The 12,928-nt window shown below is 43.5% G+C and overlaps 1 protein-coding gene across 1 annotated transcript in view; it reads right to left on the reverse strand.

Annotated features, from left to right (window-relative positions):
- Positions 1-12,069, reverse strand: part of Depdc1b (DEP domain containing 1B) — a 63,096-nt gene extending 51,027 nt beyond the window's left edge. The window contains exons 1-2 of the mRNA XM_028784046.1: positions 11,963-12,069; positions 6,187-6,452 (exon numbers count right to left, since the gene is read on the reverse strand). Of these exons, the coding sequence (XP_028639879.1) occupies positions 6,187-6,452; positions 11,963-12,010 (314 nt within the window). The 5' untranslated portion in view covers positions 12,011-12,069. The remainder of the gene's footprint in view (positions 1-6,186; positions 6,453-11,962) is intronic.
- Positions 12,070-12,928: the final 859 nt, after the last annotated feature.

The raw sequence follows: 12,928 nt of genomic DNA on the forward strand, positions 1-12,928 counted from the left end.
GAAGAGAAGAGAAGAGAAGAGAAGAGAAGAGAAGAGAAGAGAAGAGAGAAGGCAAGGTATACTTTCTATTTTGCTTTATGCCCACAAATTTACCTGAGCAACTAGATCCTGGATACTTGCCCTCTATTCACTTAAGATGAAGCTAGGTCTCTGAGCCTACAGGTCCACACCCTTTGTTGGTTTTAGTGCCTCGGACATTTAAACCTAGTACCTGAAAAACTGATCTTTACGGACTTGGTGAAAATAGTGAAAGAAAAAAAAAATCACATGCATACATTTTCTTTTCCTATTAAAATTTTTTTAAAAGGTGTCCACTAGAGGGAGTAAATGGTCCATCCGATTGGAGGTGTGGTAACTAAAGCAAGTCCCTTCAAGACTCACAAGATAATGATGCAAAAATCTTTCATAGGATCACAGAAAAAAATGACTACGAGGCCACACATCTTGAAACATCTGCTCAAGTTTCTGGCATCAGAGATTCAAATAAGACTTTTCAAATCTCTGCCTATTGGCCTATAGTAAAGTTAATGTGAGGGTTGATGTATCAGTTTGAACACACAATCACATTGTAGCCGCTACTCCATCAAGAAACAGCAGTGTCTTTGCTCCTCCAGACATCCTTTCTTTTTTTTTTTTTTTTAGATTCATTTCTTTATTATATATATATGAGTACACTGTAGCTGTCTTCAGACACACCAGAAGAGGGCATCAGATCCCATTACAGATGGTTGTGAGCCACCATGTGGGTGCTGGGAATTGAACTCAGGACCTCTGGAAGAACAGTCAGTGCTCTTAACTGCTGAGCCATCTCTCCAGCCCCCAGACATCCTTTCTTTCTCTCACTGTATGGTAGAACACCCTCCCCAAACCTGACAGTGTTCTATTTTACAGATGAATTGTATTTGTTTATCCAATCATGGGATAGTCAGTTACTAGCAATTATTAGTAGATCCACTGTAACACTCATAAATTTTCCATTCATACACTAAAATGTCATTGTTCTGGGGGAAATACCCACGAGGAACAGGAATGACTGAGATCATCTATATTTATTAATTCCAAAGTGATTACCAACCAAGGACTCCTGCCAAGGACAGAGGAGGTTTCAACCTCTGCATCTCAGTAGCACTTGACATTGCTGGTGCCTTTATTTTACCTGCTGTGAGAGTTGGTAGCATCCTGCTGTGGCTTCACTGTGCACCTCCATAAGGTTCACTGCGCTAAACATCTTTACAAGCATCTGTTCAAACCCCTTGCCCATTCTTTGAATCGTTGCTCTATTACTGCTGAGTTCGAAAGCTCTTCCTTCGTATGCCCTTGGTCCCAGTCCACTGTCACATATGTGGTTTGCAGATAACTCTGCCTGTTAATTTGACTTCTCGTCCTCTTTGTTAATATTTTCCCTTGTTCTATTTTGAATATGTGCACATGGTTTTGGTGCACTGTGTGTGTGCCTGGAGGCCAGACCAGGGCTTCAGATCCCTGAAACTGGAGTGGTAGTTCTGACTGCCACATGGATACAGGAAGGGAACCTGAGTCCTCTGCACCCTCTGCGACAACAACAATGCTCCCAGCTGCGGAGCCAATTCTCCAGACTCCTTTTCATGCTTAGTGCTGGCTCACAGCAACCTTTTTTTGTTTTTCATTTTGACATTTTTCCAATTTCTCGTCTCTTCTTTTGTGACAGGTGCTTTTGGAGTCCCATCTGAACAAATCTCTGCCTAACTTCAAGATGTAACGCTATGGTCTTACACTTAAATCGATGAGCTACTTTGAATAAACTTTTATAGATTTATGAGGTTTAGGTTGAGACTCACTGTGAATTATTTTTGCATCTACACACTTGGATATCCAGATGTTGGGAAATCATTTGAAATGGGTGGAAATGCATAGCTCAGCTGCAGAGTACCTTCCTAACATGTGCAAAGCTTTAGGTTCAATGCCCAGCAGTGCCAAAACTGTTTGCTGACAAGGCTGATCATTTCCTATCGACTGACTGTATTTGTACACAGCTGGTTCTGAACTTCTATTGCGGCCCCACTGTTCTATGCATCTGTGCTTTCTCTGATTTAATCTCACCTTCATCCAAAATGCTTCAGACCAAGAAGTGGTTTAGAGTTCAGAATTTTCTAGATCATAGAATATTTAAAGCATCCTATATGGGAAAAAAAAAAGGATCTGAAATATAAAACGCATTTTCATTTTGAGCCTGGGTCTTGATATGCTGACCCACTTATGAACTCAATGAGACTGCGGAAGCATGCAGAGGGCCTGTACAGGTTCAAGCCAGAGTCCTAACATTGAGAGTAGGAGTGGACAGGGGTTCTCACCTCTAATCAAGAAGCTATGTACAATTGATACTCATTAACAAAAGAAAAGTGGGTTTCTCTAAATGACCTTCACTGGTCTCATTAACCACATTTCAGGGCAGTACCATACACAGGATACTTGGCCAACAAAAATAAACTCAGAGGTTGGTGTAGCCTTGTCTCATTCTGCTTTGTTGGGGCACCTTTTTGTCTTACTGATCTTTTACTTACTCATTTTGATTTCTGTTGCGGGTAGTGTTTATTTTTGGGGGTTTTAGACTTTTTTTTTCTTTTGAGAGAAAGAACATAAAGGTGGGTGGGTAGGGAGGTGGGAAGGATCTGGGAGGAATTAGGGAAAGCATGAAAAAATAATATATACAAATATTTTCAATTAAAAAATAAAGTCTTAAAAAAGGTTTAAAATAATAAATAAATAAATAAATAAATAAATAAATAAATAAGCTTGGAGTCCCTCTGGTTACCCACCAGTAATGGGAGTCAAGGGTCAGCCAGACTCCAGAGCAATCCCACTAAAGAGCTACAACCAGCCAAGCACTTCTCCCATTAAAAAGTACAAAATGAGTACTTTTATTCATCACCTTGTTATAAAATTATCCAACGCATATATGTAATCTCTCTCTTCAAGACATATAGTCAGGTGGCAAACATATAGTTCAAAGGTAGTCCAAGACGCTGGGTTTGACCTCATTAGTACATAAACAAAAAGCAAAAGAAAAGATAACAGAGTTTTTACATCTGTGTAACTGACGGCACAGACCTGGGAGACAAGCTTGCTGTGTTTAGATGAGCAAAGTTTACACTGTTGCCCACATCTCCTTCACTTGACAAGAATTTCTTAATGAAGGCATATATTAGTCACTAAGCATCACAAGAACTATGTGGCTACAGGTGCGCTGGCCACACCAAACGTTCCCATGAGTCCCTGTGTTTATTCACCACGAATCTATCTGTTAAGCTATGCCAACCTCATCTTGTGGAAGCTGAGATAGCCTGGCACAGCACAAGAACACAGACTTTAGAGATGGTCCTTGACTGAGATGATGGCTCCTCCCTTGCTAACTCATGACTGAGCATGTTTGAAAACCTAGCTTTATTCATTTCCCAACTTTCATATTTAGGAAAGCTCCGAGTGGTGGCGCACACCCGTAATCTCTGCACTTAGAAGGCTGGGCCAGGACTGTCACAAGTTCAAGCCATCCTGGACTAGAGAGTAGGACTCTCTCCAAAAGGAAGGAAAATAAGTCCTCTAATTAGGAGCATAGTATCCCTGCATCTTCAGGAGTTGAGTTAAATGTAAAATTACATATTGAGTTTGTAACATAAGAGATGATCTGGAATGTTAGTTTCTTTCCAACAAGAACTCCTCTCCTTGTCCTTCCCAGCACTTTCTAGACTACTTAGAAAGCGCTCCCTTCCATCAATCTGATTCTTTTGAAGTATTCCCTCAATTCCACCACCACTGACTCTCCACCATTTCCAATCTCCCCTGCTTTGGCTTATTCTCTCCTTCTCAGCTTCCTTTTAAACCTGGCTTTAGCACTTCTCACCTGAGGAAAGGCACTGGAGATATACCAGTCAGAACATCCAAGGCCGCTCTTCCTAGAGCACTAGTGTGGACTGCTACCTCTCTCCAGCACCAATCACAAAAGCCTGCACAGGCGCAACAGCTGGCTATACACTAATCACCTCACTCTCAATGCAAGTCAGGGGCACTTCACCAATGATTTACAGGTTTAAATACACTCCATCCAAGACTAATCTAGGTAACTGGAAAAAGTCAGAGGTTAATTTGCAGAATTCCCATGCAGAGGAGAGGAAAGTGACAGTGAGTCTTTAGATACTAAATAACAAAACGCTGTCCTGTTCATGACTCAGAAACACTGTTACCAAAACTAAGAAACAAGGGAGAAACCAGGTAGAATCAGTCCTCCAGGTCCATAAGGTCTGTCTTCAGATTCACCCAAGCATGGGTCAAAAGTATGTGAAGAAAAAACTTCCAGCCTGGTGCAGTGGGTCCTATTTGTAGTCCCAACTTTTCAGGACACTAAAGCAGCAGGATTATTTTTCAGTCTGGAAGTTTAAAGTCAGCTTGAATAACAAAGCAAGGCTCCCATCACAAAGATTAAAGTCCAGCCGGGCAGTGGTGGCGCACGCCTTTAATCCCAGCACTTGGAAGGCAGAGGCAGGTGGATTTCTGAGTTCGAGGCCAGCCTGGTCTACAGAGTGAGTTCCAGGACAGCCAGGGCTACACAGAGAAACCCTGTCTCGAAAAAAAAAAAAAAAAAAAAAAAAAGGAAGCATCATCTGACTTGTGAATTCTTTTATCAAAAGGGATACATGATTAAGTCTTAACATTGAAATGAAATATCTAACAATTAGTGCTCAGTGGTCAGCTCAATGGCCAGGAATACACATCTATGGTGTTCTAAGGATTCCAGAGCCTCAGGGGCACTCAATGGGAGATGCCATATTTAATGTCACAATAGAAAACCCTAGATATTACTCATTCAGAGAAGCCTTTCAGAAAGGTCCTAGCTAAATCTTGATGGGTACAAGGAAGGAAGCACCCACAAGGGTAATCACTTAAGAACTCCCAATGCAGCCTGGCATGGAGACCCAAGACTAGACTTCCCACTAAGCAACCAGGCCTCAGAAGAAACAGAGACTATCTAAGACCCTAATTAAAGTTAGATCAGTAAATAACTGTCAAATGGAGACAACTGACTGCTCAGACGACAATCTTTACATGTAGGCACAGAAGGCTTCTGAGGGCACTCCATGAGGGGGTTTGACAAAAAATGCACAACAGTATCGTCTTTAGCCCTACGTGCTTATGACTGCCTCACCCTGTTCTACTCTGCACGGGAGCTACCCTGAGGGAAACAAAGAAATAGCTCAGGTGTAAGACAGCAGCATCTCTTAGCTCAAGGCCATGCATCCCAGGCCAACAGCTCATGGGATGTGCTATAATCAGGGTCCTCATCTTTCTGTCAGGGAAAGGGAAGCAAGCAGTAAGTCTGTACTCTCCACTCCCTCTGCTAGCCTCTCCCTAGGGCTTGGCACCGACAGGGCTTCTACAGACAGCAGAAAACAGCTCCTCTCTGGTTTGTGTGACCTCATTCTTTTTCAGTTTTCTTCCATCATCTGGATTTCAGGTGAGTCTCCTGGGCCTCCGGCTATCAAATACAAAAACTTGGAGTGAGAAGGCACTATAAGGAGAGAGCTCCTTTTTCCCTCGGATTACCTGGTGGTGAATGTCCACATCATAAAATACTGTCAGCAAATCCTATGGAGAGGGGCAGGCTTACAGCAGCAGGCTCGGTTAGAAACATTAAGGACTTCTAACACAGCCCACACACGTTCCCTGAGCTGTTTCAAGACAAGACAATCTGCCTGAAGATTTCAATCTTTAGTACTCAGCACAGTTAAACCCAGAGGTTTTATTGCACCCTCTTCAGATTCTCCAGAAGTACTAAGTTACTAAAAACCCAGTATTGTTTCACCCTTTCTGGTACTCTAGAAGTACTAAGTTACTACAAACCCAGAACTGTTTTACCCTTTCTGATACTCTAGAAGTTACTGCACCCACCCTGCCAGGCAGGGAGAAGGCATGGAAATTTTCCCTACTGGAAATCCTTGCAACAAAATCCTGCTCTGTGGTGCCCTGACAAAGCAGGACAAATGGCAGCTGGTTTTATTTTAACAGCCTATTCAGCTAGGCACTTAGCACATTACAAACAGAAGCATCGCTTCAATGGACACAGTAAATTCTTTCACTTCAGGAAGTTTCCAGATGCTGACCAGATGCACTCAGTCACCCTGCGTTCCTTCTTCAGAGTTCACACACTGCCATTACCTGTAGAGGTGACGGTTGTCTTCAAAATCCTCCTGGCCCCATTTTCCCTTGATGTCCTCAATAACGTGATTCTTCAGGAATTTTCTCAGTAGCTGGACTGTTTGTTTACGGGTTACCTCGGGCCCAAAGTTTTGACTGTTCCTCAGAAGCTCGTGTAGCCAGTCCACAGCCTCCGATGCGGTGAAGCAGTGCTCATAACTCTTGAACCGACAACGATGTTTTCGTAAAGGCATCCTGGCCCGGAAAAGCTCCACCGTTTCATTCCACTAGGCAAAGGACACAAGAGCATTTAGTCATCGACTCGTGTTTTTTAGAGGTTAATCATCCCAAATATTTAAATCAAGGAGTACCCGTTTTCCATTTAAACTGCTTGAAGACTAGGAACTATATTTAGCTTATACAAGACCCTAAGTTAGATGATAAACAGACTGATCCACAAATTGATACATTAATAGGTAAGTGAGTAAGTAGGTAGACAGATAAAATCAAATTTTTTCAATTAAAATGCACTGGAATAACAGGTGGAGACATGGTATATTTATTTGCAGTCTTCAAACTCTTAAAGTCCTAAAGAATGAAAAGTTATGAAGTAATGGTTACAAAACAGTGTAAGTGCAAGTAATGCAGTAGAACTTCACACTCAGAAACAGTTACAAAAGTCCACATTATGGTTATTTTGTTACAACTGAAGCAAGAGCAGAACCTAGTCACAGAAGAGAAACAAGCAAAACGCAACTTCTCAAGGGTTGGTCATCCTTGATCCATTCAAGCAACAGTTGCTGAAGACACTGCTAGAAAGTTCTGACCTTGTACTAAAAGAGAGGCTATGTCACTTCAAAAGGACAGAATCAATCTCTAAAAAAATGGGGAAAACATGAGGTTCTGGATGTGAACAGGGTTCTAATCCCAGATCTTCCATTCACTGCTTACAAAAGGTTTGGTACACGTTAAGTACCATAAAAAATAATCCAGTTTCCTTTTGCTCCCAAATGCCACTGATAGATTCAATGTCAAAAGACAAAAGAACGATCTCTCTAGATGTCAAGACAACTCAGCCTCTTCCTTTGGTGATAGGAAAGCAAGATGTAAGTACATCTGGCAGAAGGAAGCGCCTGCTTTCTGCTAGGACCTACCTAGTTCACATCCCAGCAGTTGGCTCACAGAGGCAGCAGTGAGTGGCTACTGAGAGCATCAGAGAGTGGTCACTATACAAAAACCCTCAGGGTTTTCCACAGCCTATGACAGAGATAACAAGGACACCACAGCAATGCTCCTGGCATGCCTCAGAAGTAACCCCACCCTCATGAGGCTCTTGACTACACTCTGCTTCTTGGATGTAACTACACTCTGCTTCTAGGATGTAAGTGAGTGAATGGCTGTCGGTTTTGGTTCCTCAGACAGCAGACATAGTTCCAATCTTTCTCCTCACTGTGCCTTTGTATGATCCTCCCAGTAACTGTTACCATTCTATTGGCATCGTAAACATAGGTGAGTGGAGACTAAAACGGAGGCCAACTAAAGCGTCATGCAAGAGCTATCTTTATTCAGGGCATCAGACAATTTATATTCAGAAGGTATTCTAAGGGTCGGTTCAGGCTGTATACATTCACCAGGACAACTCCTGCTTAGAAACATCATTCTGACAGTGATGGATACAATGGTATAGTGATGGATACGACGGTACAGTGATGGATAGGATGGTACAGTGATGGAGGTAATCTAAAGTAATCCCACTCCTATCTAATACTCCTGGGAGGGGCACAGACACACCTTCCCAGAACAACCACCTTATGGACAAACCAAGATTACAAGGCTTTCTGCCTTGGAGTTCTCAAAAAATTCTCCTCATCCAGCTTCATTCATCAACCAGGTTCTGATAGCGACCACCTTGCAAAAAGTTAGGGATTTGTTCTAAACTATATTGTAAACATCTTCTGTAAACTACTTTTATGAGAATTAAAAAAAAAAGCAGACAACTGTTTCAATGATGGCAAATAAGTAGCTGACTAGTGCCTATTCTGTCGTGAACTGGATCTTTCATTTAATTTTTACCATAAAATTTTACCTAATCTGTAAAGTCTCACTTTCAAGCCAGACACCAGTGCTTAAGAAACTGAAGCTGTTATATATTATTAGACAGTACAACAAACCAGTACGGAGGATATGGACACCCACTGTGTGCTAATAGGTCCTCCAGGCTCTTACTGAAGAGGCAGGAAGCTGAGAATGGTGTTGAAAGAAAGACCGGGGCCAAGAAAAAGGGAAGGAGGGTCAGCCTTGAAGAACAAGAGAGAACAAATTAAAAAATAATTACTTATTCAATAAAAGCTTTAGGACATGGCTGGATTATATTCATAAAATACAACTATAATAAGAACTATAATTTCTCACATTTAGGGGGGGAAAACCTGGCTATCACTGTATCTTCCAAATCTCAATGTTTAATATTCAGTTTCTCAAATATATAATAAGACTGAAAGCTGAATTGCCTACTTGCAAAATTCTGGTAAATCAGAAGGGTGTTTATTAATCGCCCACATACTTTTCTGTTTAACTAGCTGATTAGTCTAAACTGGGCTTGAATGTCACTGGAGGTAGGGGTTAAAAGCAGCCAAAGAAAGCATTTTTCTTTACAGACTCCTGTGATAATATGGTCATGTGACAGAGAATCCAGCAGCATCTACACATTGAGCCTCTGCAACCATGAAGATGGGCACCCTGTCCAGCTCTGTGACGACAACTATCTCAGTCAGTGTCCTATGGCTGTGAAGAGACTCCATGACCATAGCAACTCTTACAAAAGAAAGCATTAAATCTGGACTTGCTTCCAGTTTCAGAGGTTTACAGTCTCAGAGGTTTAGCTCGTGGTGGAGGGGAGCATGGCAATGTGCAAACAGACATGGTGCTGAAGAAGTAGCTGAGCGATCTACACGTGCAGCAGTGGGCAGCAGGAAGAGACGCTGGGCCTGGCCTGGCCTGGCCTACCCTGGCCTTTTAAACCTCAGAGCTACCCTAAGTGACACACTTCCTCCAAAATGGCCACAACTACTCCAATGAAGCCACACCTCCTAATCCTTCTCAAGTAGTGACACTCCCTAATGACTAAGAATTCATATATATGAGCCCTCGATGGCCATTCATATTCAAGCCACCACAATGGCACTTAAAACAGTTCCAATTACTATACTCATTTTTACCATGAGACAGGTAAGGTCTTGTCATAACAAGATTCACTTTGTTTCCCTTGAGCAAGTACTGTAAATAAATTGTGTAGAAGACGAAACGTGTTCTTTTTATCCTACCCTAACAGGAGATATAATAGTCAACAGTTATCCAAAATTTCAGTCACCCACAGTAAACAGGCCTCTGAATAATAGAAAATTCCAAAAATTTACAGTTCCTAAGTTTTCAGTTGCATGCAGCTCTGGGAAGCACAGTGAAATTGCTTCATGAGTTCAATGTTCACTGTGTCCACACCATATATGCTGCCCACAAAGTAGGCGTTTAGTGGTGTTTAGGGTGTCAGGCCAATGGGTGAGGTTTCACAGTGCGTGTGCTCCAGTAACCTTTAATGACCAATAGCTCCAAAGTATTACAGTGAAGTTTAGTAGAATATATTAATGGCTCCATTTTGTTATTACCATTGTTAATCTCTCAGTGTATTAACTTACATTAAACCATCATAGGTATACGGACAAAAACCACACACTATATATAATATACATGGGGTCTAGTACTATCACAGTTTTAGACATTTGCTGTGTGTCTTGGTCACTGTTCTATTGCTGTGAAGAAACACCATGATCCAAGGTATTTCTTCTATAGAAAAGCATTTAATTGGGGGCTTGTTTAATGTTTTGGGGGCTTTGTCCATTATCATCGTGACAGGAAGCGAGCAGGCACTGGAGAAACAGCTAAGAGTTACATCCTGATACACAGACTGAGACAGAGACTCTTGGCTTAGCATGGGCTTTCCAAACCTCAAAGCCCACCCCCAGTGACACACTTCCTCCAACAAGGCCACACCTCCCAATCCTTGTAATCTTTTCAAACAGTTCCACTCCCTAGTGACAAGGCATTTAAATATAGGAGCCTATGAGGGCCAATCTTATTCAAACCAACCACACTGGGGTTCTTACAATGTATCCTTTCCAGATAGGGGAGGACTGCCATTACAGTTCATGCAAAAATCATGAAAACGGAACAACCTCTATCTTCCCTCAAGTCAGAACTAACAGTAGTCCTGACCCAGGAGAGTTTACATGGTGGAGCCACTTCTGCTAATGCAGTTGTGAAAAATCCATTTCTAAGACTATCTTTATCTTGTTGTTACCGTTCATACCTCTTAGAAGTGAGCCGTAAATAAAACCTACATTCATTATTCGTTTTATTCTTTCTTAAAATAAATGGGATCATTCTGAGTGTTCCGTGGGTTACACAACGATGCCTCCAAACCTCTTCACAGGCACCTCAGCAATGTGACCCTTACTACCTCTCCATCTAAAAAGTAGAAAAAGTGGCTCAGTCAGTGGATAAAGATACTTGCCACACAAGGCTGCCAACCTGAGTTCCATCCTTGCACATAAAGGTAGAAGGAAAGATATGATTTCCCAAAGTTGCCTTCTAACCTCTACACACACAAATGCACAAAACATACAACAACAATAATAATAACAATGTCTTTTTAATGGAAATAAATGTCTATATTCTAGATTCAGCCATTTCACTTGCTTTGGCCAACGAGGCGTGAACAAAACGTCATGACACCATAAGCGCACTTCATGAAGAATCTGAGCAAACCCATCGGAGATACTTGGTTCAACAAACACTGAGGACCAGGGTACCACCACGTGACACCACCCAGTGCCAGTCAAATCACCAGATAGTGACACATGAATGATTTCCATTGGAAGAACCACTGACATGAGTCCAGCCCAGACCAATGACCCTATGCAAATATGTGTTGTTTTCAGCCAAATGAAACAATACCACAGACCCTAAAATCATAGGAGAAACTTCACATGTGTGTGGCATGTGCTCTTTTGTGTGAAGATTTGTGATCTTTATTTGATTCTCCACTTGCCTCAAAAGTCTAATAAAACAAAGGACAGGCAGCCTAAAACCTAACCGTTTGAGACAGGAGTCAGTAAAATTACTGCCTCCTAGAAATAAGTCTCTGAGTGTCAAAATTTGTTTCCACGAGAAAGACCCTCACCCTGGTGCATCTGCGAAGCTTTCAGATCACCTATCAGAGCTGATCCCCAACGCGAAGTAGGTGCTGGCAACAACTGAAACGTCAGGGGCAGGAACCTTAGAGGGGCAATCCACCTCCGTGCTGTGCACCGTTACAAAGAACACTTGTCAAGTGTCAACAGTGTCACTCAGGAAGGAGTCACGCCCTCCCTGGATGACCGCAACCCGCAAAAGCTACACCCACCCATAGGGTGGTCCTACAGCTCCACCCGCGGTCCGTCTTGTCCTAGAAGCTAGAGTAGGTCCCTAGGACAAAGGGGAACGCGATCCCCTGCTGTTCGGTTCCCGTTAAGGCTAAAGATGCGGTCTACAGCCGAGAATCCAACCACTGGCGGCAGAAGAAGTTAAAGCCACCCTGGTGAGAGGGCTGGCTCCGGGCCTCGTCTGCCCGCTGCGGGGCAGAGTGTGGAACCGCGATCCCAGCACACGACCACCAGCACCGGCAGCCCCCGAGCGACTCCACACAGCCCGAGTCTCGGCGGTGACAGCGGCGTGGGGTCGGTTCGGCCCCGCTCTCACTCACCAGCCTGGTGGCCCGGTACGGCCCGGGTCCCACTATGCGGTGCTCCATTCCCAACCCGCAGCAGTCGCCCGGCAACGCCGGAGCTGGCCGCGCAGCAGTTTGAATCACAAGCCGAGAGCTTCCGGGCGCTGATTGGACGGCGCAAGGGCACGTGACAGGAACTGCGTGGTGGGCGGGGCTGTGTGTGCCCTGGATTTCGCTACCTGGGGCTTGCGCCTCCAGCAGCAAGGAGAGGACACTTCCTCCTCGCCAGTGGGCGCTCAGGCGCTCGCAGACCCGACTGATCGCACAGGGTACCACCCGCACGCAGTGGATGGCGCTGCCCAAACCCTACCCAGACCATCCCTGCCGCGAGCCCACTCGGAATACGAGCTCTGCTTCCTCAGAGCCCAGTGAGCCAAACCTAGCTGGAACCTGATAGATAATTCCTGTCAGCACCCAGGGCAGAAAATCCGGAGGTTAGCAAAGAGGAAGAAGTGGGTGGTGAAAGGAAGCAAGTTGACAGCTGTCCAAGTGGAAGAACATTTATAAAGCAGATAAAGGCAGTCTGCCATAAAGACCGTAGAAAGAGTTTCGGGACTACAAGGAGACCCTGGTTAGCTTCTGTTGTGTTCTCTTGATAAAGGACAGTTATCTTTCTCCTCTTTGAACTTCGGTTTTGTATTTAGCAATCTGACTGAAATTGTCAGTCCTTTGTTTATGGGGTTGATGAATTCAGTCGTCTCTGCACTGAATCACCTACACATCTCCTGCCCGTGGGAATTGTTGGTCCGACTTGCAACTGTTCAAAGAGACAAATGGCTTCGCTTCATACTGTATGCCTTTAACTCAGTGACTATGAATCAATGTCTGTGAAGACGAGGACGGGAGACGGCTGAACAACTCCTCCTTGATCGTAGAAGCTGATAGGCAACAGTGATTAATTCAATAGATAGTGATTGATTCGGTCACTCAAAACTGGTAAAA

This window comes from Grammomys surdaster, unplaced genomic scaffold (assembly GCF_004785775.1).
Source record: "Grammomys surdaster isolate TR1022 unplaced genomic scaffold, NIH_TR_1.0 99, whole genome shotgun sequence".
Taxonomy (NCBI): Eukaryota; Metazoa; Chordata; class Mammalia; order Rodentia; family Muridae; genus Grammomys; species Grammomys surdaster.